The sequence below is a fragment of the Rattus norvegicus genome, chromosome 13 (assembly GCF_021556685.1).
Source record: "Rattus norvegicus strain SHRSP/BbbUtx chromosome 13, alternate assembly SHRSP_T2T, whole genome shotgun sequence".
Taxonomy (NCBI): Eukaryota; Metazoa; Chordata; class Mammalia; order Rodentia; family Muridae; genus Rattus; species Rattus norvegicus.
Genome location: NC_141546.1, coordinates 45,805,415 through 45,831,350, shown reverse-complemented (window position 1 = coordinate 45,831,350; position 25,936 = coordinate 45,805,415). Strand labels below are relative to the sequence as shown.

Genomic DNA, 25,936 nt, shown 5'->3' with positions numbered 1-25,936 from the left:
CAGCTTCCCCTCCCTCCTCTCTTCCCAGTCCCTTCCTCTCACTTCCCTTCTCTAAGCCTTCACCCCTCCTCCCCTTCTCCTCAGAAAAGGGGAAGCCTCCAATGGATATCAATCAGCCCTGGCATATCAAGTTGCTGTAAGATAGGCCCATCTTCTTCTCATGAGACTATACAAGGCAGCCCAGTTAAGGGAAAGGGATGCAAAGGCAGGCAGTATAGTTAGAGACAGTCCTTGCTCCCACTTTAGGATTCCCACATGAAGGCCCAGCTGCACATCTGTTACATATATGTAGAAGGCCCGGGTCCATGCCATGCATGCTCTCTGGGTGGCAGTTCAGTCTCTATGAGTCCCTATGGGCTTATTTAGTTGATTCTGTAGGTTTTCTTGTGGTATCCTTGACTCCTCTGGCTCCTTTAATCTTTTTTTCTCCCTCTTCCACAGGATTCCCCAAACTTCTCTTAATGTTTGGTTCTGGGTCTTGGAATCAGTTTCCATCAGGTGCTGGGTAAAGCCTCTCTGATGACATTTATGCTAAACACCCGTCTGCAAGTATAGCAGAACATCATTAATAGTGTCAGGGGTTGGCTCCCTCTCATGGCGTAGGTCTCAAGCTAGCCAGTCATTGGTTGATCTTTTCCTCAAATTCTGTCCCATCTTTTACCCCTGTACATCTTGTAGACAGGACAAATTGTGGGTCTAAGTGTTTGTGGCTGGCGTGGAGTCCTGATCTCTCCATTGGAAGTCTTGCCTTGCTATAGGAGATGCTGGTTTGGGCTCCATATCCCTCACTGCTAGGAGTCTTAGCTAGGGTGCCCCTCGTAGATTCCTGGGAATTTCTTTTTCTTGATGGTCTTTGAGTTCCAATCCCTGGTTTGGTGTTAGGATAGTATTTACAATACTTCAGAATGGCCAAGGAATATTTAATATTCAACAATTTATACAATTCTGAACATTTATATTTGTAGATCTAATGTTACATAGGCAAAGGAGCATTTTCAACGACAGTGTGTTGGACATCAAACAGAAGAACTTTAAGTTGCTTTATTTCAATCAAAATATTTATGTTTTTCAAAACGTTTGATGAAACGTTCAGTTCTCTGTGGAAGAACAGAATACAAGCCAGGGGTGGTGGCATACGCCTTTAATCCCAGAATTCAGGAGGCAGAGGCAGGAGGCTCTCTGGGTTTGAGGCCAGCCTGGACTACACAGTGAGTTCCAGGTCAGCCAGAGCTACAATGTGAGACCATGTCTCAAAAAACAAACCAAAACAAAGAGAACACTAAATAATTTTAGCAACCAAAAGTCACAGTCAAGAACTGTTGCCCAATTTTACTCAACTTGGCTTCCTCATTGTCTTTGCTTACAAATATTTTGTATTCCTTCCCACCTAGGTTAGGAATGAAGCGAGATGTATGGAGAAAGCTTGGGCTGCGTCTGTGGTTAGGGTCAGGGGCTGTGGGTGTCGGGGTTGACCTGTGGTGAGAATTTTGGGTCCTTAAAAAATGTAAACGTTATAGGAATACAGTTTTGTTTTAATCCAGGTGTGGGATATGGGGCTGCTTTAGATTGTGCACAGCAGACTGTGATTTGCTTCATGCTCTGGCAGGGGTGTGATTTTGCCAGCTGCAGATAAAGATGCTAGAGAGAAGTGCTTCAGTGACTACTCCTCCTGCTGCTGGCTGCTGGTTGCCGTTTGCTTGTTGGAGCCATCCTGACAAGATCAAACTTGCCCCAAGGAACTCCACACCGCCCCCAATCAGCAGGAAGTAGTCTCACCATAGCCGATACCTTTCTCTCCTACCTAGTGTTGCGGGGTTGGAAGGGATTGGGTTGGAGAAGGGTGGGAAAGGAAAAGGAACTCATAAAGTAGCCAAATAGCCCAGTTACATTCTTCTGCTGGGTCTCTTTCGGGGTGAATTTGGGGACTGGTAGATGGGTAGGGTTTGGGTTGGAGCAATGCCTCAGATTTTTGGGCCATCCCGTGCAGAGTCTAATTCTAGCCATGGTACCTAAAGCTTTGAGCCACCCCTTCCAGGAGCCTTCAAGGACATCGAATTAGCATTTGTGTTCTCTCAGGGCAGGAGTGAGATCCTTTTCCCCCAAGGGCCTTTCTTCCTATTGCGTTCCTGAAAGCTTCTTTTCTTTCTCAGGCTAGAAAAGGAAGTGAGGTGGAAGGGGGAAAGTTCCTTGCTCCTCCCTCCGAGGTCTGATTGTTCTTCGAGAGGGGAATACAGCTGAACCTAGAGAGTGGGAGCAGGGCAGAGGTGCTGGCAGACACGGGGAGAGGTCAGCCCGGGGAACAGAACTAGAACAAAGAACTAATTCCAAATGGAGAGAAATCTTTGCTGTCTCCACTTCTCCAGGTCACAAGGAATGAGCCAAACCTCACGGTTTTCTGGGGAGTCAGGACTTGGGGGTAGGGACCTCCTTTTAGTTTTAGATCTGTCCCTTAACATCCTGTCACCTTGGGCTTTTGGGAGTCTGTTTTCTCTTCAGGACTAGTAGCATAGACTTTGAATTCAGAGAGACCCTGTTCTTAACACTGGCATGGTCTTGTGCAGCCTTGGGATTTTTAAACCTGGCACTTCCTTTTTACAAAATGGAGTGATAGTGCATTCAAATTGTGCTACTCTTGTTTTCTGTTTCCAAGAACATGACCCCACAAACCGGGTCGAGTTATAAAAAAAAAGACGTTTATTTCGGCTCACAGCTCGGGAGTGTTAAAATCATGTGGGGAGCACTGGTTTGCCCCCTGATGGATAGAGGTCTCCTTGTGCAAGAGATGGTATAGGCCCTCACATGACGTACATGTATGAACCTGTCTGTCTTCTGCTCTCTTTCCCCCTCTCTTTCTCTGATTTAGTGGATGGAGTACTGTGATGTTTTGACACAGGTATTCATGGTGCCTTGTCCGAATCAGATTAAATGTGTCTATTTGCCCAAACTCTCTTCTTAAAAAGTCCATTAATAAGTCAAGGATGGAGCTCAGACCCAGGGCCTAATCCTAATGACCCTACAAAGGCAAGCCCCAGTCGGCCATGTTCCCTCCCTGTGAATACTTTTCCTCGTATGACTTTGTTTACAACATAACAACAGTGGGGGTACTCATGCCACAGTAGTTATGAGAATTAAATAAGAAATCAGTGGGGAGTAGGTGATTCAGGATCAGAGAATGGTCCCGATGGCAAGGTAATGAAGGTTTGACAACTGTTTCCAGCAAGATGTGTAGCCAGTCTCTGTAGGAAGGGGTAATGACAGCATGCTCAGAGGGCTGAGATAAGGCACGCATAAGACGATCTCACAGAGCTCTGCACGAAAGTAAAGGATTATCTTTGTTCTTAAGCTTGCCCTCCAACTAAGGCTGAATAAGTACTGAGTTGGCCAAAAAGCCAGAGTGAGGAAGGAATGTGAATCTTAGCAGGAGTAGCTAAAAAGCTCGAATAATCCCCACACTGTTTCTAATGATAACAATTAAGTCAGAGCTTCAAGGAACAGTTCACATCCTGGGGGGAAGGTAAGTACTTGGGAGGAGGGAGAATGGGGATTTCCAAGGAGGTGGGGGGCAAGCAAACCTAGAACTGTCAAACTGCTGGGAGACACAGAAGGTGCTAGTCTGGAGAGGGGAAAAGAGGGAGCTTTTCAAGCTCCGTTTCTGTGTCTCCCTGTGTGACCTTGACTCCCCTTGTCATCCACAAAGCAGAGATGGTGGCCTTGAGCCAAGAAATGTGGCTTTCCAATGCTCCCCACCTGGCAGCTACTAAGTGCATCCAAATATGCGTAGGGTTGGAGTCCAGAGAGAAGACAAGAGCTCCAATATACGCTAATGGACGCTTGCTTCTTTTGTCCAGGGAAGAGCCCCTCTAACCATCCCCTTCCTTGCCCTCCACTTCCCCTTGGTCATTCTGAAACAGGACAAGCCAGGGCCAGGGAGCCACTGAGAAGCTGGATCTTGAGTGTTCCTCTCTTGGGAGCTCAGCCCATAAACTGGAAATGCTTTCACAGATTAGAGCTTCCTGAGGTGGGGCAGCAACAGCAGGTGGCAGGAACAGGGCAGGGGAGGGGAACAACAATCCCAAGAGCCCAAGCCTCTGGAACTAGGAGTTCTGGGTTTCTTGCAAAGTCTCCACCTCCCACTCACTTGACGGAGGCCAGCTTGACAGTCACTACACGGACCCCTTTATTTGACTGTGATCACGGGAGCTTCTCAGTTTGAGTCCTAACTGCAGATATGGAAACGAACCGGAGATTGGAGGAAGGAAGCAGAGGCAGGAAGAAAGAGGCCAAGGGGCAGCTCCCAAGTTGGAGAGAAGACAGGAGAAAGGAAATTCTAGAAGACAGTCCGGCTCAAGTATCCGAAGTCAATACTCTAGATTAAACCCTGCTTGAGGTGTTCCCAAAATCTGTATTTGTTAAGACAGGCTGGGAAAGTGGAATAGTTAGTAACCACCGGCATGAGACAGGCCAACAGGCAGGACAGGCAGCAGATGCCACTCATGGGAAGAACACAGGTGTCAGGAGGATGACAGGTGAGATTATGTTCATCTCCCTTTCCTCCTCGGTGAGTGAAGGAGGGAGCCAGGCAGGTGAACCCTGCATGACAGGATGGTTTCCACCAAACCTTTCCTTAATACCAGCTCCTCTCCCCTTAGGTGAGTCCTGGCTCAGTGCTGGGTGCCCCTCACCCAGCTGGGTCCTTGTCTCATAGTTCATGCTGATGAGGAACTGGCTTGCTGTAGGTGTCAGCATTTTGGATCAACTCAAAGATGAACTTCACCTGGTTCTGGTAGCTCTCAACGGAGATTTTCTCATTGATTCCATGGACACTGAGGGAAGAAGAATTTGGGGGAGGGGATAATGTCAAGGATGACAGCCTAAGAGTCGCCACAGAGCACCCTCCCTGCCTCCCTATTCCCCTCGGTATGACTGATCTTTGGTCTTCCATGGGGGCGAGGTAAGAAAAGTCAGTCAGCTATGTATGACCTAGTGGTTATTTCTCGAGGACCTGTGCTCATGTACAAGGACAGTGGGTAAGATAAAGACTAAACGCATGGAGATTTATCCCCTTTCTGCTCTGAGGTCCATGTCTTCCCTTGGAGAATTATCTTCCTAATTCTTCTTTTTGTCTTAGGATAGAGTCTCCTGCTAGAGTGTTCTCTAAGGTTCTGCTCACCAGGGGTAAGGGAAGGCAGAAAGGCAACATTTCAGGACACCTCTCAAGTCTCTGTCTAGGAACTCTGCTATCAGATCTCACACTCACCCACAAAATACAAACATGACAGGAAACAGAGGGGTCACCCTCAATTTTGACAAACAAACCTCCAAACATGAATACTATGCTGTTTGCTTTGAGATAGGGCCTCTCTATGTAGTCCTGGTGCTTTGGGAGATTGCCATGTAGACCAGGTTGGCTTTGAAGTCACAGAGATCCTCCTGCCTCTGCCTCCCTTGTGCTGGGATTAAAGGCATGGGACACTATGACTTGCTTAGTGAGTGCCTTTTTTAAGAATACATTCAAATGCTTTCACTCTGTTTCAAGTGACCTGTGGTGTGGTGAAGAAATCAGGTCTGATGTGTGATACATTGCTGAAGGCTAAATGGAAATTATCTCCCCAAAGTTCAAGGGTCAAAAATTGCTGAAGAAACTATCAAACTGTTAAAAATCAGTGCTCACATTTTGGATTTCCATAGTATTCCTTCTGAGATGGCAAATAACAAGCCCACATTTGAAACCAATATGTGTTTGCTTATTAAAGAATGTTGGTGGGTCATCTCCAAAATTTTAACCCAGAACTGCTCCTGTTTAAAGGAAACACGGGGACAAAGAGTGGAGCAGAGACTGAAGGAAAGGCCATCCAGAGACTGCCCCACCTGGGGATCCATCCCATATACAGATACCAAACCCAGACGCTATTGCTGATGCCAAGAAGTGCTTGCTGACAGGAGCCTGAGATGGATGTCTCCTGAGAGGCTCCGCCAGATCCTGACCAATACAGATATGGATACTGGAAGCCAACCATTGGACTGATCACAGGGACCCAATGGAGGAGTTAGGGGAAGGACTGAAGGAACTGAAGGGGCCTTATCTGGCATCAATGGGAGGGGAGGCCCTTGGTCCTGTGAAGGCTTGATGCCCTAGTGTAGAGGAACGCTAGGGCGGTGAGGTGGGAATGGGTGGGTGGGGGAGCACCCTCATAGAAGCAGGGTAAGGGAGGATGGGATAGGGGGTTTGCAGAGGGGAAGGGGATGACATTTGAAATGTGAATAAATAAAATATTCAATTAAAAAAAGAATGTTGGTGGGTCTCTTTATTTTATAGGTAGAGAAAGTGAGGTCCAGGGGTGAGCATTCTCCAAAAGTGAGAAAGACTACTTAAGGGTCTCTTCCGTCTTTCTCCCTCTCTCCTTCCTTTCCTCCCTCCCTCTCCCCCTCCTTCCTTCTCTCTCTCCTTCCTTTCCTCCATCCCTCTCCCCCTCCTTCCCTCCCTCTCGCCCTCCTTTCCTCCCTCCCTCCCTTCCTAGACATGGTTTTGCTACATAGCTCAGGCTGAATTTAAATTTGACAGTCCATGGGGCTGGAGAGATGGCTCAGCAGTTAAGAGCACTGTCTGCTCTTCCAAAGGACCTGGGCTTGAATCCTGGTTGGCTCACAACCGTCTGTTCTTGGGTGCCCTCTCCTGGCCTCCATAGGCAATGCATGCAAATGGTGTACAGATATACATGGAAGCAAAACACTCATACATAAAATAAGATAAATAAATCTTTTTTAAAAAAATGGTTATCCCTGTGTCTCAGCTTTAGATTATAGGCCACTACACCCAGCTTTAGCTAAATATCTTATTTTCAAAGAGTTCTCACCGATCATCTGATCTCCATCTTTGAAAAGAGGAGTGTGCGTTTGGGGTGGGGGGTGTTATCCCCACAATTCCCGGAGCAATGATGCCAATCTGGTTTCTACAATCTCCCTAATTTGTCAAAATCCGGCTTTCCTCTATTCTGCAGGTCACGGAAACGGGAAGGGACAGATCAGATACACCTCCTCTCCGCTGCGCTGCCTAGCCACGCCCACTTACCTACTGAAGTCCTGAGGCTTCAGGAAAACGGGGTTGAACCGGTACAAGCCATTGGTCAGGTTGACATAGTGTCGGGTGTCCGTGTTGCCAATACAAATACCTAGAAAGGGAAGAGGAAGAGAAAACGGACTTTATGTGAGCATCACAGCCAGCAAAGGAAGGGGCGCTGGGTGACTGACTGGGCGCCATGCCTGAGACTTCTTTTTTTTTTTTTTTGGTTCTTTTTTTTGGAGCTGGGGACCGAACCCAGGGCCTTGCGCTTCCTAGGCAAGCGCTCTACCACTGAGCTAAATCCCCAACCCCATGCCTGAGACTTCTTAAGAGCATCTGCCTAGGACTTTTTTTTTTTTTTTTTTTTTTTTTTGAAATAGGGCTTCCCTGTGTCCTGGAACTCCCTCTGTAGACCAAGCTGGCCTGGAGTTTAGAGATCCCTCTGCCCCTGCCCCTGCCCCTGCCCCTGCCCCTGCCCCTGCCTCTGCCTCTGCCTCTGCCTCTCTGCCTCTCTGCCTCTCTCTGCCTCCTGAGTGCTGGGATTAAAGGTGTGCACCACCACTGCTTGGCACCTAGAAAAATTATTTTCTAAGATGCCCATTTTCAAATCCTTACAAAAGCTTGAACTTTAACCAGGAACACGGAGTCCCCTGGAAGCCCCATGAGATGGCCCTGAGCAGTCCAGAGTTAAGTCGTTCTCATCTCATGATGCCCAGGGAGGCCAGGGCTTTTGTTTTATCCCCACAGACAGGGCTGTTTGCTGTCACTTAGGACAGAAGAAATAAACTAGAGTGGGGCATTTTACCAAGATAAACCACAATCCTGCCTTGTGGACCAGAACGTTCTGCTGGTCTCATCTTCCGAGAGATGACTCTGCCCTGAAGGCAAAGATTGGATGGGACAATCATGGGAAACTCCCTCTAGTCTCCTACTACCCCAAGGATTGGTAGGTCAGCCAGCTGGGCTGGGATTTGTCTTGGATAGACGGGCCCTTTGGGGAAAGGCATTTCCAGAATCATGGAAAGTGTGGTGAGGTGACTCACCATGGCATTCTGTGCTATTCCCCTCTTCTGATTTCAGACGGATACCTGGGTCTAATACTGTGCTTTGTGGATTTCTTCCTGTTGGTTTTCTCTACCCCTACTGCAGCCCTGCTAGCTGGATTATGGCCAGTGTCCTGGAAGGGGTGAAGGGAGCCTTTGAGGCTGAGACAGGAAGATGTAGACTGTGAAAGCCAGGGTCCAACTAGAATCTGCCTTTTTTGTGTACTTGAGCTGATAGGAAATCCCGCGTCCGATTCCGTCTATGTAGGTTTACTTGTGGCTCTCTGTGAACATCTCCGGACTCTGGATCTCACAGTAGGTGTTCTATAGGTGTTCTAGATTTTATGAAGTTCCCTAGGAGAATCACTGCCAGATTTGGACCGTATGCTAGGAGATGGGGAAAGTGCACGGGGACCTGCAGGCAGTAGACTGAAGTGGACAGGGTTGACAGGTGTGTCATGGGCTGACATTCTAAGACCTGGCGCTGAGCTGTTTGTTATCCTTGGATGGTGGGGAGGTAACTCCTCCAGGAGAGGTATATCCTAGGCCAGTCCCCTCTCGATGTCAGAGAGGCAAAGATCATTGCTGGCCTAGGTTAAGCAAGTACCCACTACCATTCAACTGACCTAATTTATTGTTTTTGCTTATTTCCTGTTTGCTTTCCCGCTTCCACTCCAAGGGGAAAATACAGTTCCAGGGACAGAAGCAGCCAGCTGTTTCCCGGATGAATGGCTGTGTTGGGGGTAGGGAAAGGGGCGTCAGATAGGAAGCAGACCCAGCTCCCACCACCCACCAGCCACAGCTGATGAAGTCATTACCGGGGACAATGATCTTGACTTCCGGGAAGACAGACTGTATGGTCTGTTGAAGCAGCTGGTAGCCCATGGCCTGGTCATCAGAGGGGCTGACGGGCAGTGGTTCAAAGGATCTCAACACATGCAACTGGACTCGGTCATCAGCCACAATGTTCTGGATGAGTTCTACGACCTTCAGTGTAGAAGCAAAGAGGGTTAGAGTTCTCACTGACTGCCATCTGAGCACCAAATTCAGGTCCTTTGTCTCAGCCAGGTAGCACTCTGGAGTTTAGAGGGAAAGCTGGCTGGCTTTGCAGTCGGACCCCCATCTTTACTGCCTGTGGGTGACGTAAGAGCTGCCACTTCCTAGAAAGCATTGCAGAACTCAGCTAAGTGTTTGAGGGGATTGTTTTACAGCCATGAGTCAGATGGGAAATTGGATAATCTGGAAACGGTTTTTTTCACCCCCTGGGGTTGTGAGCCATGGCCTTTAGATAAAGTGTAAGAGATGGCAGGATGGGAGTCTCAGCCATTTCAAGGGGTGATCCTGCTCCAACCAGAGAGTCTTGGAGGGGTCACCACAGAGCCACACCACTTAGTTTCCCCCCTTCTCTTGGGCTGCGGTTTTTTTGTAATCAAATCCACTGAGCCAGAGAGAGAGCTGAGCTCAGTTACACCCACAGTCAGTGTGGAGCTGGAGTTGAAGGTTTTTCCCTTTGCCTTTTTTTTTTTTTCCTTGAGAGGGACCATGAGGAAACTCCCAGAAAATGGAGCCTGAGGTGACGAGGGGGAATCCAATGAAATCTGGTCCCAGGACAGTAACAGACCTGAGGCTCAGGTCATGTGAGGAAGTGGACAAGTGGGCTTACAGTGGTCCCTGATCCAGTCAGACATACAACAAAAAGCCTAGTGTCAACCACGGGAGCAGCGGTTGGTCTGAAGCTGCTTATCTCCTGGCCTCAGAGCTGGAGCCTCAGACCTGGAGATTGTGGTAACAATGGGGGTATTATCTGGAGTACTCAAGTCAGGCCAACGGCCCCTAGAAGTGTGGTAGAGGCTGCATCTGGAGAGAGCAGTGAAGGCTCCCACATCTAGAACCCCATTGGAATCAAAGCAAATGCATGCCCTTCAGGGGAGTGGAAGGTTGGTTTATAAGAACCCACTTTCATTTAGATCAATTTTACTTGTATCCCCAGTGCTCCCAATACTGAATTCACTGTGGGTGTGGCTGGATGGCAGAATGCTTGTCCAGCATGCACAAGGCCCCAGGCTCAAGTCTCAGTATGTTAAGAAAACCCCCCCCCCCCACCATACACATATATTCTTCACACATGTCTTTACTCCAGGAAAAGGCTCCTAAGTCATCCCTTATGCAGTAGGTAGGGGCTGTGCCTGCTTTTCTTGTTTCAGGCCACTCTAGAGGTTTCTACATCTAGAAACTGAAGAAGATACAGAGATTGGTTCCCTTGAGTAAGATTCAAAGGCAGGGGCTGTGTCAGCCCCAGGCTCTTATTTACAGTATTGAGCAGGTAAAACGTTATACATGTAGGCTACTTAAACGGTAAAAACCAAGAACTGACGAAAATAATGAATAACGGGCGTTGTGTCACTAAGTGCCTTGCCCGTTGTACACAGTTAGGGGGCAAGGGTCAGGACGGCGTTCTTCGTAGGTGCGCAGTCTGGCGTTGAATCTGAAGGGATGACACGGGACTGGTAGAGAAGAGGTAAGAGATATTCCCAGAGTGGAAAAGGATGGGAAAAGGCATGACGGAAACGTTGTGCTTTGGACAATCACCCACAGTGGTGTGACCCTGGGCAAGGTCCCGACTCTCCGTGCCTTTTCTTGCTCAACTGTCACCCAGAGCTGAGATCCTTCTCCGTGTTTACGTTCTACTCGGTGTAGCATGCAGAGTAGGAGAGAAGGGAATGGGGTTAGGTGTCACAGGAAGCCATTCCTCAAATTCATCCTAAAGAAGGTAGTCCTAATCGGGTTGCTAAGCAATGACTGGTATCTATTGACGACCGCCTGTCACGGGTTTCCCAGTAAGTAGCCCGGGCAGCTGGATGGGAGCTGGAGTTAACAACCACACAGACCTGACCAGATTTGAAATAGCCCATGTTCTCTCACCTTCCACAAACAGAACACTCGTGAGACAGGAACATAACTCTCCACATAAAAGAGGACACCACGGACTATGGGAATGCGCCGGGACTGCGGACGGACAGCTCAAAGGGCAAACTTGGAGATCTCTTTCCCCATGGAGAGTCCCTTCTTCTAGTCCCTTTATTGTGCCTCTAATTATTGCTGGAGGGGTTATGTCTATTACCAACAGATAAACAATAGTCATAGCTCAGAGTGACCTCTCATTGACCATCGGGCAGAGATAAAGGCGGGTCCTGGCTGGGTGTGGTGTGCGTACCTTTTTTTTTTTTTAATGTTTTTTTCTTTCTTTCTTTTTTTTTTTTTTTTTCCCAGAGCTGGGGATGGAACCCAGGGCCTTGTGCTTGCTAGGCAAGCGCTCTACCACTGAGCTAAATCCCCAACATGTGTGCGTACCTTTAATTCCAGCAGAAGTCAGAAGGCCTGTGAGTTCCAGGCCAGTGGGGGCTACATAGTGAGACCTTGTCTTGATGGGATATAAAGTGAATAATGAATAAATTAACAGGGGGCAATCGGGGAAAGCATGTCAATATGCCCGAGCTGAAATGCCACTACCGTGGCATTTAACTCTGCTTATGTCCCCTCTGCCACTGCACAATCACTTGGTGACACAGCAGCCGGTTACCTTGTGCTAACCACTTATACGAGTCTTGTTCTTTCATTTGATTACTTGCTCCTTGCTGTCTCTCCTCACTAGACCACAGGTACCATTAGAATGGGAATCTTGTCTTTCTTGCTCACCACTATCCCAAGTACTTAGAAGAATGTCTAGCAGGGTCCAGGGGTGCAGGCCTATAATTCTGTCTACTTTGGAGACAGAAGGTAGGAGGATGAAAAGTTCAAGGCCAGCTTGGGCAACTTAGCAAGGCCCTGCTTCAAGATGACAAAGTAGGAAAAAGTGCTGAGGGGCTGGGGATATAACGGGAGGGACTTCGCCTAGCGCGTGTGTGGCCCTGGCCTCCTACCTCTTCTAGGTTGTGGGCAAGAGTAGGTGCAGACGGGAGAAGAGAATTGTGGAGCCCACTGGATCCAGCATGACGCTCTGAGTATGTGGCCCCTGGACAAGAAAAGTTTCCAGGACAAATGGGTCCTCTGGGCTTTCTAAGGGATGGAGACTTTCCATCCCTCAACGGGGCACGTGTCCAGGGTGAGTCCAGGGGACTCCAGAGGTGTCATCAGATAGACCAGGCGGGAAGGTCTCCGTGGTTAGGAGGGGAAAGTGCCAGGACCAGGGAGATGAAAGCTCTAGTTGGTGGAAAACAGCCTTTGGGAAAAGGATAGTTAAAATGGGACGGAAAAAAAGCCTGGTGGAAAGCTCAGCTGAGGAAATCCTGGTCCTGTGAGCCTCCAGGGAGAGGACAAGGTTGGCACCTGATGGAAAGCTGCTGAATCCAGGATTCACACTGAGCTCAGTTCCCTTCCCCAAGGCTGGGCAGGCTGCTCCCCCACTCCTGAGTCTGAGGCGTGTGCCTCCCTCCACACAGGGAGAGATGAGTCTTATATGGGAAGAGGAACTCTTAAAGACCAACAGGTAGAAATCTAGGTGTGTCTGACCCTTGAGGAGATGGATTCTAGAATTTGCTATTCATCTGCCAGGTGTTGGCTTGCCCCTTTTCTTTTAGTTGTCATTGTGTGTGTGTGTGTGTCCTCGTGTGCACGCATGTGCGCACACGTGTAATGTGCATATCAGAGGTCGATGCTGGGTGTCTTTCCCTATTGCTCTCTGCCTCAATCTTGAGTGTGGTGGTTTGAATAAGAATGACCTCCATAGGTTCACATACTTGGTTAACAGGGAAATATGTCACTGGGGATGGGCTTTGAGGTTTCAAAAGCCCAAGGCAGGCCCAGGGTCTCTCTCTTCCTGGCAACTGTGGATAGAGATGTAGAACTCTCAGCTCCTTTTCCAGCCCCATATCTTCCTGGATGCTGCCATGCTTCCTGCTGTGATGATAATGGACTAAGCCTCTGAAACTGTAAGTGAGCGCCAATGAAATGCTTTCTTTCATAAGAGTCGCTGTGGCATGGTGTCTCTTCTCAGCAATGGAACACTAAGTCAGCTGGCTTGGAACTTGCCATATACACTAGGCTGGCCTTGAACTTAAGAGTTTTACCTGCCTTTGTCTCCCAAGCCCTTGGGTTAAATGTGTGCTCCATCTCATACTGGTCTGAGAGCTCATACAGCTAGACTGACCCGTAGCTAGCAAGCTCCAAAGATCCTCCTGTCTCTGCTCCCCAAGTGCTGGGTTACTGAGGTGCACTGCCTGTCTGGCTTTTTTTCTGTGGGTACGGACTCCAAACTGAGGTCCTCACGCTTACAAGGTAAGCACTTCCTACTGAGCCGTTTCCCCAGCCCCTGCTGCTTTTCATCTACTTGGTTTTGTTGTTGAGAATTTCATATATTTCATACTATATTTATATCATTCTACCCTCTAACTCCTCCCGTATTCTTTTGAAATGTCCCCTACATTCTTTTGAAAATTCATGGCCTCTTAATTCCTTAATTATTATTGTTACACACACACACACACACACACACACACACACACACACACACACACACACACCCTGCTGAGTTCCCTTAGTGTAACTCACATGTGCTGTTGTTTGTGAAGCCAAGCCTCTAGCCCAGGCTGGTCTCAAACTCCACTTACTTTCTCATTTACCCTACTCTTTGGCCTTAACATCTATTTCTTTTTTTTAATTTTTAAAATTTTTATTGGCTATATTTCTTTATTTACATTTCAAATGTTATTCCCTTTCTTGGTTTCCTATCCATAAGCCCCCTATTCCCTCCCCCTTCCCCATAAGGGTGTTCCCCCCCCCACGCCCCCTTTACCAGCCTCCGTGTCATTCCCCTGCACTGGGGGTCCAACCTTGGCAGGACCAAGGGCTTCCCTTAACACCTTATTCTCAGCAACGTCTTATTGATCCTTTAACGCCGGCTCGAATTTCTATTAATAAAAGACTGTGTGATCTTTGAGATGGCTTGGCAGTGGTCCTGTGGGATTCTGTTCTCCCCTGATTGTTACAGCAGCAGTAAAGAGCTGCAGAAGGAAGCAGCCCCCTGGAGCTGGGTTATTGCCTACATAATCGCAGGCCCGCTGCTTAGCCATTCAGTTGTACCACACCCCAGTTTTCCTTAGCCAAGTGAGGACAGTATAGTTCCTTCCTTACTGGGTGGTGTGAGTGCACACCTCTGTCTACCTAAGGATGGTAGCAAGCACGTAGCTATCCCACAAGCCACTATGAAGATTTACTTCTATCATTCATTTGTATTTGTTTCCCAAACCAGATGCCTCCCATCCTATGTAGTTGGTGCATAGGGACTTTTCAAGACAAACCCAAAACCAATCCTTAGGTATTGAGGGTCCTGCTTCTTGATGGGGGACCTCTCTTCGGAGCATAAGTACATACCTCGTGTACTGTCTGCGAAGGGTGAATTCGGAAGTTGACTGTCGCCTGAGCCAATGGGGGGATGACATTCACCTAGACAGAGAATCATGTTATCTCACGTGAACATCCTCCATAGCTGGCCCCTGCCCAGCAAACGCCAACCACCACCAGGAGGAGCAGGAACAGCTGCTCTGGTTTAATATGGAGTCTGCCTTTGTCTGCTCCCAACCCTCCACCTGCCATTACAGTCACTTTTAGGGTCCTTGCTTTAGGTGAGATCTTTGCACTTAATGGTCCCGGAGGGATCACAGAGCAGTTCAGAGCAGGACTGCTCTCCCTGCAACTGCCCAGACGACTCTGTTCTATGCCACTGGGAGGCTTCCCAGGACGCCCTGGTCATTTCTGTTAACATTAGTGCTTATTTGTGGTGGAAGACCCAGATTCTCAATCCCTCAAGGGATACCTGCGTTTAATCCCTGAAGGGAAAATAGTGGTTGTTTTGCATGTCCGGTTACAAAATCTGATGGAGTTTTTTTTTTGCCTGAACCTATGACCAGTTGGAGAAGACAGGCTACAGGGCTTTTTCCGCTATGTTTTGAGAGAGATTTCCTTTATCTTTCTGTGAACTGCTAAGAAGCCAAAAAGCAACAGGTACAGGGATATGCTGGGCTGTTTACAAACTGGCAGTGTGAGTTTTGAGGACCTGCTACTTCGCTGCACCTCTGCTATCCTGGCTGGCAGTTGGGGCGATGCTACTTGCCCCAGTTTAATTGAATTCTAGTAGAATTAAATGGAATACCCTGCAGACCCCATGGAGAGAAAACCACAGGTCAAATAGTAGAGCACAGGACTAGTATATATAGGGGCATAGCTGGAAATATAGGACTATTTGGAACAGCAGCTGGTGGAGATAATCTGGGTTGGGTCGGGTTTGTTATGTCAGGAGTAAACTTGGGAGGCATCATTCACATATATCAAGCCTGGGACCAGTGCGGTGGCACACGCCTTTATTCCCAGTACTCAGAAAGCAGAAGAGGGCAGGGATCTGTGGGTTTTAGGCCAACATTAGGTCTACGTTGTAAATTGTAGGCCAGCAAGGGCTACAGAGTGCAACATTGTATACAAAACAAAACAAAACTTCAAGCCCAAATCAAACTTGGGTTCCAGGTTAATATAGTTTCTCCAGATCATGTGGTACTTCTGGAAAATGATGGTCCCTGGAGCTGTGCTGGTGACTCTAACTGTGGGTGGGTCTAAGTCTCTTCAAAGCCTACATTGGATAGGCTTGGTCCATTAACCAGAGATACCTGTTACAAAACAGTGCAACTGCAAATGGGCCAACGTCCTGGAAACGAAATGCTGTCTTTATAAAATCAAAGCTTATCAGATTAGTGATTTTTAATCCTAGGAAATAAGACTCACAGAAATTATATTTACTGAGGTGGACTTTGGGAAAAGATAGCATAGATTTTATGAATGGCAATCGAACATCTCTTTGAATTTATACCAGGGGATCATACATAAATCATCCACTGAATTAATTTGGTGGATAAATCTTTATAAACAGAGACGTTCAAGAAAAGATTCTACTTGGCTGGTGATCTCACTCAGGGGTAGAGCTCTTACCGGGTAGAAGGTGGTAGGCTTGGTCTCTAACACTACCAAAAGAACAAGTAAATAAAAAAAAAAAAATAGAGACCTTTAATGGTAAAGGAGGTTTGAAAGTTTTAGTGTATATGGCCGAAGTGCTAGGAAAATATAAAACAAGTGGAGTTATATTCAGGGCATGGGTTAGGAGGCCCAGCCCCCTCTACACATACATAGGTCAATGTGACCAGCACCCTCAATGGCCTGTGGACCTTTGCTGGAGCCTTTGCTCTTGAGACTTAAACAACTGATGGCAAATGGTGGGGGACAATGCTGGCCCTTTCTGTCATTCATACTGTAGCCACAGATAAAGTCAAGGGATGGAGGTACAGGTGTGGCTGGAGGAACCGGAACACGTTACCTTGATTCCTGCATTGAACATGGTGAGGGCTGTGGTAGTTCTGACCAATGCATTCGTTATGGGATTCCTCTCCATTACCCTGAACCAAAAAGGCCATGGTTAGTCATCAGGAAGAACTGTGCAATGGAGAGAAAGGGAAGCTTGGGATTTCATTCTCTTCCCTAAACTTTAGAGATTTTCAATCCCGAGAGAGACACGAGTTATACGTTAATAACATGAAGTATCTGTGGCAGAGGGATGACTGGTCAGGCCAGGTAAGACAAGAAATGGGCTTGGGAGCAGGTACTTGAGGTGAGAGATTTAGAGGAGTAAACGCAATCTATTACCTGCTTACAATGGGACGGAATAGCCACAGGTTCCCCAAGATTATATTGGTAGGGAAGGAAAACTGAAAGAGAAGGAACAAGGTTAGCAGTAGGAAGGGGGTTGGCAGAGTGAGGACGTTGCTGTCAAAGCCTGAGTCTCTCTACTTCAGGCCTAACTCGGGGCCCTCAGAGCTCAAGTCCCCACTGAGTCAGCTGCTCAGTCTGCATGAAGCCGGAGTGAGGTATTTTTCCACCTGGGTGGGCACATCTGACTATTTGGAACAATCGTTCAGCATCCTCAAGGATGAGTTTGAGCCAGTTCTCAAGGGGACCTGGGTAATGTTAGACTGTAGGGTCTCAGATATGTCCCATCAGTTGCAGACAACAAGCCCCTTCTTGGCTCAGCTGTCTGGGAATAGGTGAGAATGGATGGAGACCTGACTGACACAGTGGTCCTTTCATTATTCTACAGCTCCTTCTCCACCCCCTTTCTGCTCTTCCTCCATAGCTGGCCAAGGGCATGCAACGTTCCTCCCACACCTCATTTGCCAGTAGCTTCAATGTCTTCTTCAATGGCCCGTTTCCAAACATGTTTGGCATTGGTGTCTGCTCCAGTCTGGAAGGGAAACAGTTCTTAGGATCAAATCTCTTCCAGACCAAGATCTACATCCTGAAGATAAGGGAGATGGGTAAAAGTTTCAACTTCCTTGCTCAGTCATGAGCCTGCCTGCCACCTCCACCAACCTGAATCGAGGAACTTGAGCTCCGTCTCTGGTCATAAGTGTAAGTCAGGGACATGTCCTGCCTTTGCTCTGCTTCTCTGCACCCTGGGTCCAGTCTCGTGGTGCTTACCAAGTTGTGCCAGGACTGCCAGTCTACTCTACCAACCAACTTACTTAGGACAGGGGCCATCTTATTTCTTTCTTTCTTTCTTTCTTTCTTTCTTTCTTTCTTTCTTTCTTTCTTTCTTTCTTTCTTTTTTTTTTACTATATTACCTGACACAAAGCCTTGGTAAATGATGGCTATTCATTCACTATCTGAGGGATGCAGTTCTCCGTTCTGGCTAGGGTTAACTATTTGTTGTGATGAAACACCCTGACCAAAAGCTACTTTGGGAGGAGAGGAAAGGGTTAATTTGACTTTTCCACTTCCACATCACTGAAGGAAGTCAGGACAGGAGCTCAAACAGGGCAGGAACCTGGAGGCAGAAGCTGATTGCAGAGACCGTGGAGGGATGCTGCTTACTGGCTTGCTCAGCCTGCTTTCTTATAGCACAAAGCCTACGGGTAGCATCACCCCGAATGGGATGGGTCTTCTCACACCAACCACAAGATAAGAAAATGCTTTACTGGTTTTGAACCAACCAGCCCTTATGGAGGCATTTTCTCAATTGAGGCTTCCTTTTCTCCAGTGACTCTAGCTTGTGTCAGGCTGACAAAGTAACCAGCATGCTTTCTTTTCACTTTGCTGAGAGAACCTAGACACAGGTAGTGTTGCTTCTTGCAAACCCTGACTCTTCATCCACAGCCAGTGTCCCTTATTTATCTTTGTCCTCTTGCTGGAGCAGCAGGAGACTTTAGACAGCTTGACTGGTCACTGCCCACTGCTTGGCTAGGCTCTGGACTACCAGGCTAAGGCGTTGGCTTGGTTTTTGTCTACTGGCTCCCTCATGCCTACTAGTTGTACTGATAGATTTTTTTTTTTTTGACCCCAAGATTATTCTGGGTATTGGTGGCTTTGTCCCTTCTGTCACCTGCACCTTTTCTCCCCAGGCCAGCTTCAGGGCAGGAAGCACAGGCTGGCTCTTCAGTCTCGGAGTGAGTAAGTGCCGGGTCTTCCATCCAAGGCTGTCCTGGGAGCAGAGCCAGGAGCTGCTTACCGGCTGACAGCGGCAGAAAGGATTCCAATGCTTGTCTCCTTTGGGGGAGCTGAAGAGTGGCCTGGAGTCATGTTTACTTGCAGCATGAGGTCAAGGGCACCCTTCTCAGTGACTGAAATCCTGTGGGGGAGGATCAAAGGTGAGTCTTCAGACTGCCTCCCTACCGAGTTATTCCAAAGACCCACAGGTCCACCTGTATGATGGTCCAGTGGCCTGGGAGGTCAGCTTCTTGCTGCTTTGGAAAAAAAAAAAAATCAACACTAGAAGAAGCCCGGGACATACTGAAGAGGAACGTGAGTGGTACAGCAGGTATCTGAGCGTGTCTTACAGATGGCGGGCTGTATTTACCTCAGATAGAGTGACAACTCTTCAGAGGGTGGGACGGTGTGGGTGTTCCACTTACATGGCAAACGGCTTCTTGAGGTTCGGAATGAAGTCTTCCAAGATAAAGCTCCCTTCATCCACAAGAAAAGCTAGCTGGACACCCCTCGTCTGTAAGAGTGCTGAGATCTGCTGAGCCCCCTTTGTCCCAGACACCTGCAGACAGATGACCCAAAGCCACAGACTTTCTCAGCCGGAAACAGATAGAGAGAGACAGCAAAGGCGGACTCACTTGTCACTCCGGAATCTTCCTTTCTAGTCTTATTCGGTAGGGCGGAGCCCGAGATGATTGTCTCACAGAACTATGTGAGAGTCAGAGTCCCTCTGGGCCCTACTAACTTCAGAAATGAAACTGGGACCTAGACAGTGAAGCGGCTGTCCAGGTTTAAAGACAGTGGCATCACCACAGAGAAATCACCCGGCTCTCTTTCTTTTGTACTTAGGTTTCCTGGGGTAGAAACGTCACACTGTCTGTTTGCCTTGGATATTAGCAGGGGTTTGATTCTGCCACACAGACACATAGAGAAACTGGCAAATGGCTAGAGTATTTCATGGAACCCCTGTAGCTGATGGGCATACTGGGTAAAGTACCCCACCTCCAGAAGGGGCCCCGAGACAGGTACTGGGCAAGGTGGCTTACCTCCTCATCATGGCCCAAAGCAATGAAGAAAGGTCTTTTGGGGCTGTATTTTCTGATCAACAGGAGCTCCAAAGCCTGCAGGACTGCCTAGGATTCAGGAGAAAAGCTCATTCAAATGCAGGTGATCAGAGCCAAGAAAAGCATGCATTTGTCAAGGTCCGCTGGAAGGGCCCCCGTGCGGAGGTCATCTGCCCCCAATTCCTATGTGGTTGAGAAATCAAGGTTCAGAAAAACGGAGTTAAAAACGGATAAATACCATCCAGGCCTCCTACCACCAATTCTTTCTTTTTTTCTTTTTTTTTTTTTTTCCGGAGCTGGGGACCGAACCCAGGGTCTTGCGCTTGCTAGGCAAGCTCTCTACCACTGAGCTAAATCCCCAACCCCCCACCAATTCTTTCAACATAGCCTCCTTCCTCCCCCAAACCAGTCGAACTCTCCCATCCAGATCAACCCCCTAAGTCAGATAGTAAGCAGAGCACTCCAGACCATCACAGAGTTTTTGTTGTCCAGCGCACCCCGGCCATGGATGAAGCCATTTTGCTCCAGGCCTGAGAACGGGGGCACCTCCCATCCTTCTTCAGAGGCAGGAACCACGTCGAAGTGAGCCATCAGCATGTAGGGCTGCAAACTGGGGTCCGAGCCTCGGACGGTGAGCAGGTGGCTATACTTCCCCACGACTTCGTGTTGGATAAGGTTGCTGTGGAACACTGTAGGAAAGGCTTGAGGAGGAGGGAAGAGAAACAGTGACCATGCCTGGGCCACAGGGTGGTTTCCTTCTGTTTCCCCACCACTTCCTGTTCCCAAGTCTTTTCTTTCTTTTTTAAAAAGATTTATTTAATATATATGTACACTGTAGCTGTATTCAGACACACCAGAAGAGGGCATCAGATCTCATTACAGATGGTTGTGAGCCACTATGTGGTTGCTGAGATTTGAACTCAGGACCTCTGGAAGAGCAGTCGGTGCTCTAAACCACTGAGCCATCTCTCCTGCCCCTTTTTTTTCTTTTCTTTTTTTTTTTTTTCTGTATTTCTTGGAATACGAGTGCCCCTTAGAAATCTAAATTCTGATCCATCTATTCAGATTCTATAATTCCTCTTCCATATATGTGCAAACATTTTAATATATGTATATTATATATAATATATGCAATATATTGCATAGGTACACACAGAGACATTCCCTCCAGGATCAAACCCCTCCTATATATTAGGGCTGGAGAGATAGTTCAGAGGTTAAGAGTATTAGTTGTTCTTATAGAGGACCCAGATTCAGTTCCCAGCATCCACATGGTGACCCACAACCATCTGTAACTCCAGTTCCAGGGGAATCTGATGCCCTCTTTAGCTTCTTTTCTTTCTTTTTTTTTTTTCCAGGGCTGGGTATCGAACCCAGGACCTTGCGCTTCCTAGGCAAGCGCTCTACCACTGAGCCAAATCCCCAACCCCCCTCTTTAGCTTCTGAAGAGTCTGTACACACATTGTGCATAGACATACATGCAGGTAAAATGCACACGCGCGCACGCGCACACACACACACACACACACACACACACACACACACACAAACACACACATACTCTATGGGTCATAGCTCAAGATCTGACTCATTTTAGCCCAACATGCTATCACACATTAACGGGTTTACAGATGAGGGTTGTGTTAAAATATAAATGTAATAGTTTCTAATATCCAAATTACTCAGAGGTAAACATAATCACTATGTACAAAATTCTAAGATCTTTTTCTTTTAAGAAAACTCCCTGGACACATGCCTACAGTTCCAGGACTCGGAAGACCGAGGGAGGAGGACCTTGGTTGAAGACTGTCCCAAAACCAAAACAGATCGGGGTGAGGCAGACAGAGAGACAGAGACATACACAAGTGCCTTAGGGTTACTATTGCTGTGATGAAATGCTCTGAGCAAAGCAACTAGAGGAGGAAAGGGTTTAATTAGCTTACATTTCTTTTAGCACTGTTCATTACTGAAGGAAATCAGGACAGGAACTCCAACAGGGCCATAACCTGGAGGCCGGAGCTGATGCAGAGGTCGTGGAGGAGTGCTGTTACTGGCTTGCTCAGGCTTGCTTTCTGATAGAACCCAGGACCACCAGCTGAGGGGATGGCACCACCCACAGTGGGCTGGGCCCTCTTCCACTCATCACTAAGAAAAATGCCCCACGGGCTTGTTTACAGCCCAATCTTATAAAGCGTTTTCTTGATGGAGATTCTCTTCTCTTCATGACTTTAGCTTGTGCCAAGTTGACATTAAACTATCCAGCACAGCAAGTTTTTGTTTTGTTTTGTTTTGTTTTGTTTTGTTTTGTTTTGTTTTGTGACAGGCTCTTACCACGAAGTCTAGAAACACATGATCCTCCTGCCTCAGCCTTCCAAGTTCTGGGATTACAGGTGTGAGCCACCATGTCTATCTTCTTTTTAATATTTTCCATTAAAAGATTGATTGACTCCACACATGCAAAATCCATGGATTTGGACAGTTGTGCTTAATATTTTCAAAATTAATATTATTGTCTACTTAAAAAGTATGTGTGTGTTTTGCCTGATTGTATGTTGGTAAACCATATGTGCTTAGTGCTCATGGAGAGTGGAAGAGGGTGTTTGATCCCCGGAACTGGAGGTACAGGTGTTGTGGGTCACCATGTGGATGCTGGGAATTGAACCCGGGCCCTCTGGGAGAGTAGTCAGTGCTATTCACCACAGAGCCATCATCTTCCCAGCAACTGTACAATGTATGCTGCTTTTTTTTTTTTTTTCTTTTCTTTTTTTCGGAGCTGGGGACCGAACCCAGGGCCTTGCGCTTGCTAGGCAAGCGCTCTACCACTGAGCTAAATCCCCAACCCCACAATGTGTGCTTTAATTGGTTATTTGTGTCGTGATGAATATGTGGGCTGTTTCCACTTTAGGCTATTATGAACAATGCTTTCATGAAGAAAGAAAAGAGCATTTCTACTGTGTTTTGTGGAGACAAAAACTGGCACTGTGCAGCCATACTTGTGTATGCAGGTACAGATGTTTCCAGGGCAGGCTATTCACAGTACTGGCAGGCCTTAGGAATGTGTTGATGATTGCTGTAAACGGAGCCCACTAGGTGGGGTGCCTGCATGCTGTGTCAATGTGCATGGTAGTGGGGACGAAGTGCCTGGACAGAGTTCTAGACATCTGCACAAGAGAGTGAATCCCTTGTGTTACCTGTTAATGATAGAGTTCATTAACTGATACATATATTTACGGAAAAGGTTGGCGAGTCAAAACCCCAAACCTGCAGCTCGTTCCCAGTTCTTAGCTCTTCAAAAGCTAATCCGTTGGTTCTCACTTTACCCTCCGCTGTGTAATGTTTGGATTCACCCTTTCACACATCCTGCGTGCAAAGTAAAAGGCAACCTCTGGGAAGGTGACTGTCTGCTTTCTATTAATGACAAAATGTATTTCCTTATTGCCTTTGTCAAGGACAAAGTCTCCAGCGTGGGTCTGCCACCCTTAGCCCTTAGTTTGTAAGCTGACCTTTTCGGATATATTCTCCAAACTCAGCAAGGGCTGTGGTGTTGGATTCCTCGTGGCTGAAAGACACTGTGGGAATCCGGATGGCACCTGTTGGGATTCAGTGGTCAGAGTTAGAGGATTAAAGTTGACAGAGGTTGTGTGTTTCTGATTGAAGTCTCAACCCATAGCTGAATGCGGTGGTGCACAGCTCTAATCCCAGCACCTTGGAGGAGCAGGAAACTGTCCTGAATGGAAGACAAAACCAAATCCAAAAAGGACAAGGAGGAAGGAAGGGAGGAGGGAGGAAAAAAGAAGGAAGAGGAGGGGGAGGAGAAAGGGGGAGGGGAGAGGGGAGGGGGAGGATGAGAGGGAGGGGAGAGGAAGGAGAGGAGGAGGAGAAGAGGAGGAGGAAGAGGGGGAGGAGGAGGAGGAGGAGGAGGAGGAGGAGGAAGAAGAGATAGAAGGAAGAAGAGGGGGAGGGGGAGAGGGAGCTAGATGATGACAACCCACCACTTGCAAGGGGCTATCTGTGTGATGCTCTGGGAAAACTATTCCCAGAAGTGTCACTCCGTTATAGGCACAATCCATCTGCCACTATGGGTTAGCATTTGGTCCCTGTGTATGTTTGCTAAGGCAGGTTTTTATTAATCCACTACTTAATGAACAGAAAAGAGAAGTTGAGCCCAGTGGTCACAAGGCCTCCCACGAGCCTATCCAAATGCTCTTTTCTCCTGAAAGGCTAATGAGTTAGCTGCCTTGCTAAGTCCTCGTTTTTGTTTTTGTTTTTTTTTTAGGGGAGAACTAGTTACATCTTACACTCCAGGAATAATTCATTCTCTTCAGAACCACCGAGTCCTACTGACCCTAAAATGTTATTCAGAGCTTAGTCCTTGCTGGAACCCTGGGGAGGATCACTTAAAGAAGCGAATCAGTTTTGTTTTAAGGCACCGCAGAGATTTAAAAGGTTAAAAGATTTAGAGTGGAAAGTGCTACAATTACTTGTTGGAGACAGGCAGGAGTAGGGTGGGTGCCAACAGTGCGGAGAGAACCTGGAGCCTCCAGGCTAGGCAAGGGAACACCAACGCGAGTGGCATGCTAGACTAGGGCACAGTGTCCCCAACGCCTAGGGGAACGCTGGCTGGGCCTGCCTGATATGTGGCGGGTGGAACTCCAGTCTGAGCAGTCCCTCTGCAGAGGGAGGCAGTCCCACGCTGACTGAGGACTAAGGGACCCACATCTGAGCCCAAGGGGGCGGAGGTTCACCTTTCAGCGCCTCTTTCATAGCGACGCGCTCCTCCTCGCTGAACTGGGAAGGGATCCGCGACGATCCTCGACTTTCCCTGCTGCCAGGGCCCGTGGATCCTGAGACGGTAGCGAAAAAGAGAAGGAGCACAGCTGCCCGGGTGGGCAAGATAACAAGTAGCTCAGCCATGTCTCTCCGATGGCGCGCCGCCAGTCAGGCTGGAGTTTAGACCTAAAATCCTAAAGCCTGACTCGCTGTTGACCAATCATTGGTTGGCCTGGACAGCAGCCAACCAGCCAACCAATCAACAGAGAGAGACCCGCCCTTGCCCTCTAGGCAAGGGTCAGGATTAGCCAGTTCTTGTTCTGGCATTTACTATGAGAGGAAATGTGCGTGTGTGTGTGTGTGTGTGTGTGTGTGTGTGTGTGTGTGTGTGTGTGTGTGTGTGTGTGTGTGTGTGTGTGTATAGTGTGTGTGTCTCTGTGTCTCTGTGTGTGTGTGTGTGTCTGTGTTTCCCTGTGTGTGCGTCCTGTTTTGAACCTTTTCTTAGCATGCTAAGATGTGTCCTTGTGGGAACTAGGGGTATCGAGTAGAAAGTCCCTGACGCCAGGGAAGGGAGAGGTTCCCAGAACCCATCAGGGATGACATTAGCTGAAATACCCAACAAAAGGGAGATAGAACCTGTAGAGGTCTCTACAGTAGATACACATGGCCCCCAGTTGAGGGTTGGGCCACCCAGCTGATGTGTTTATAAAAAGATGAAGAGAGGGGGATATATTCTATGGAGGTGTGGTGGGGTATGGGGGAAGGGGGTGCCTCAGCAGGCTCATGTTGAGGCATCCCTTCCCCCTGAGGGACCAGCCAGTATAGTATAGTATAGTATAGTATAGTATAGTATAGTATAGTATAGTATAGTATAGTATTGTATAGTATAGTATAGTATAGAGTTTATTCAGGGCATGAGGAGGGGAGTTAAGAGGGTAGTAGGGACAGAGGAAGACAGAGGGAGAGAGGGAGAGAAGGAAAGGGGGGAGGAGAGAGAGAGAGGGAGGGAGGGAGGGAGGGAGAGAGAGAGAGAGAGGGAGGGAGGGAGGGAGGGAGGGAGGGAGGGAGGGAGAGAGAGAGAGAGAGAGAGAGAGAGAGAGAGAGAGAGAGAGAGAGAAGAGTCCAGCCAAGAGCACATAGAGGGTGGGAAGGGAATGAGGAGAGGATGGGGGCAGGAAGGCAAGAGCAAGAGAGAAGCAAGAGGGTGAGGAGGGGGCAAGCAACCCCTTTTATAGTGTCAAGCACACCTGGCTGTTGCCAGGTTCTATGGGGGTGGAGCTTAGACAAAATGCTAACATCACCCATCTCGAATGTTTTAACCTAGAATTGCTCCTGTCTAAAGAAAACACAGGGACAAAAAATGGAGCAGAGACTGAAGGAAAGGACTGCCCCACCTGGGGATTCATCTCATCTGCAGACACCAAACCCAGACAATATTGCTGATGCCAAGAAGTGCATGCTGACAGGAGCCTGGCATGGCTGT

General features: G+C 48.0%; 1 protein-coding gene across 1 annotated transcript; it reads right to left on the bottom strand.

Moving 5' to 3' along the window:
* Window positions 1-2,467: 2,467 nt before the first annotated feature.
* Pm20d1 (peptidase M20 domain containing 1) lies at window positions 2,468-24,636 on the bottom strand. Its single transcript, NM_001109068.1, is given in 13 exon segments — window positions 2,468-4,823; window positions 7,070-7,169; window positions 8,922-9,090; window positions 14,473-14,544; window positions 16,460-16,538; window positions 16,786-16,847; window positions 17,305-17,380; window positions 18,645-18,764; window positions 19,048-19,181; window positions 19,666-19,752; window positions 20,152-20,384; window positions 23,187-23,273; window positions 24,429-24,636. Coding segments are annotated over 13 exon segments (1,512 nt in total). The 5' UTR covers window positions 24,598-24,636; the 3' UTR covers window positions 2,468-4,699.
* Between the last annotated feature and the right edge of the window lie 1,300 nt (window positions 24,637-25,936).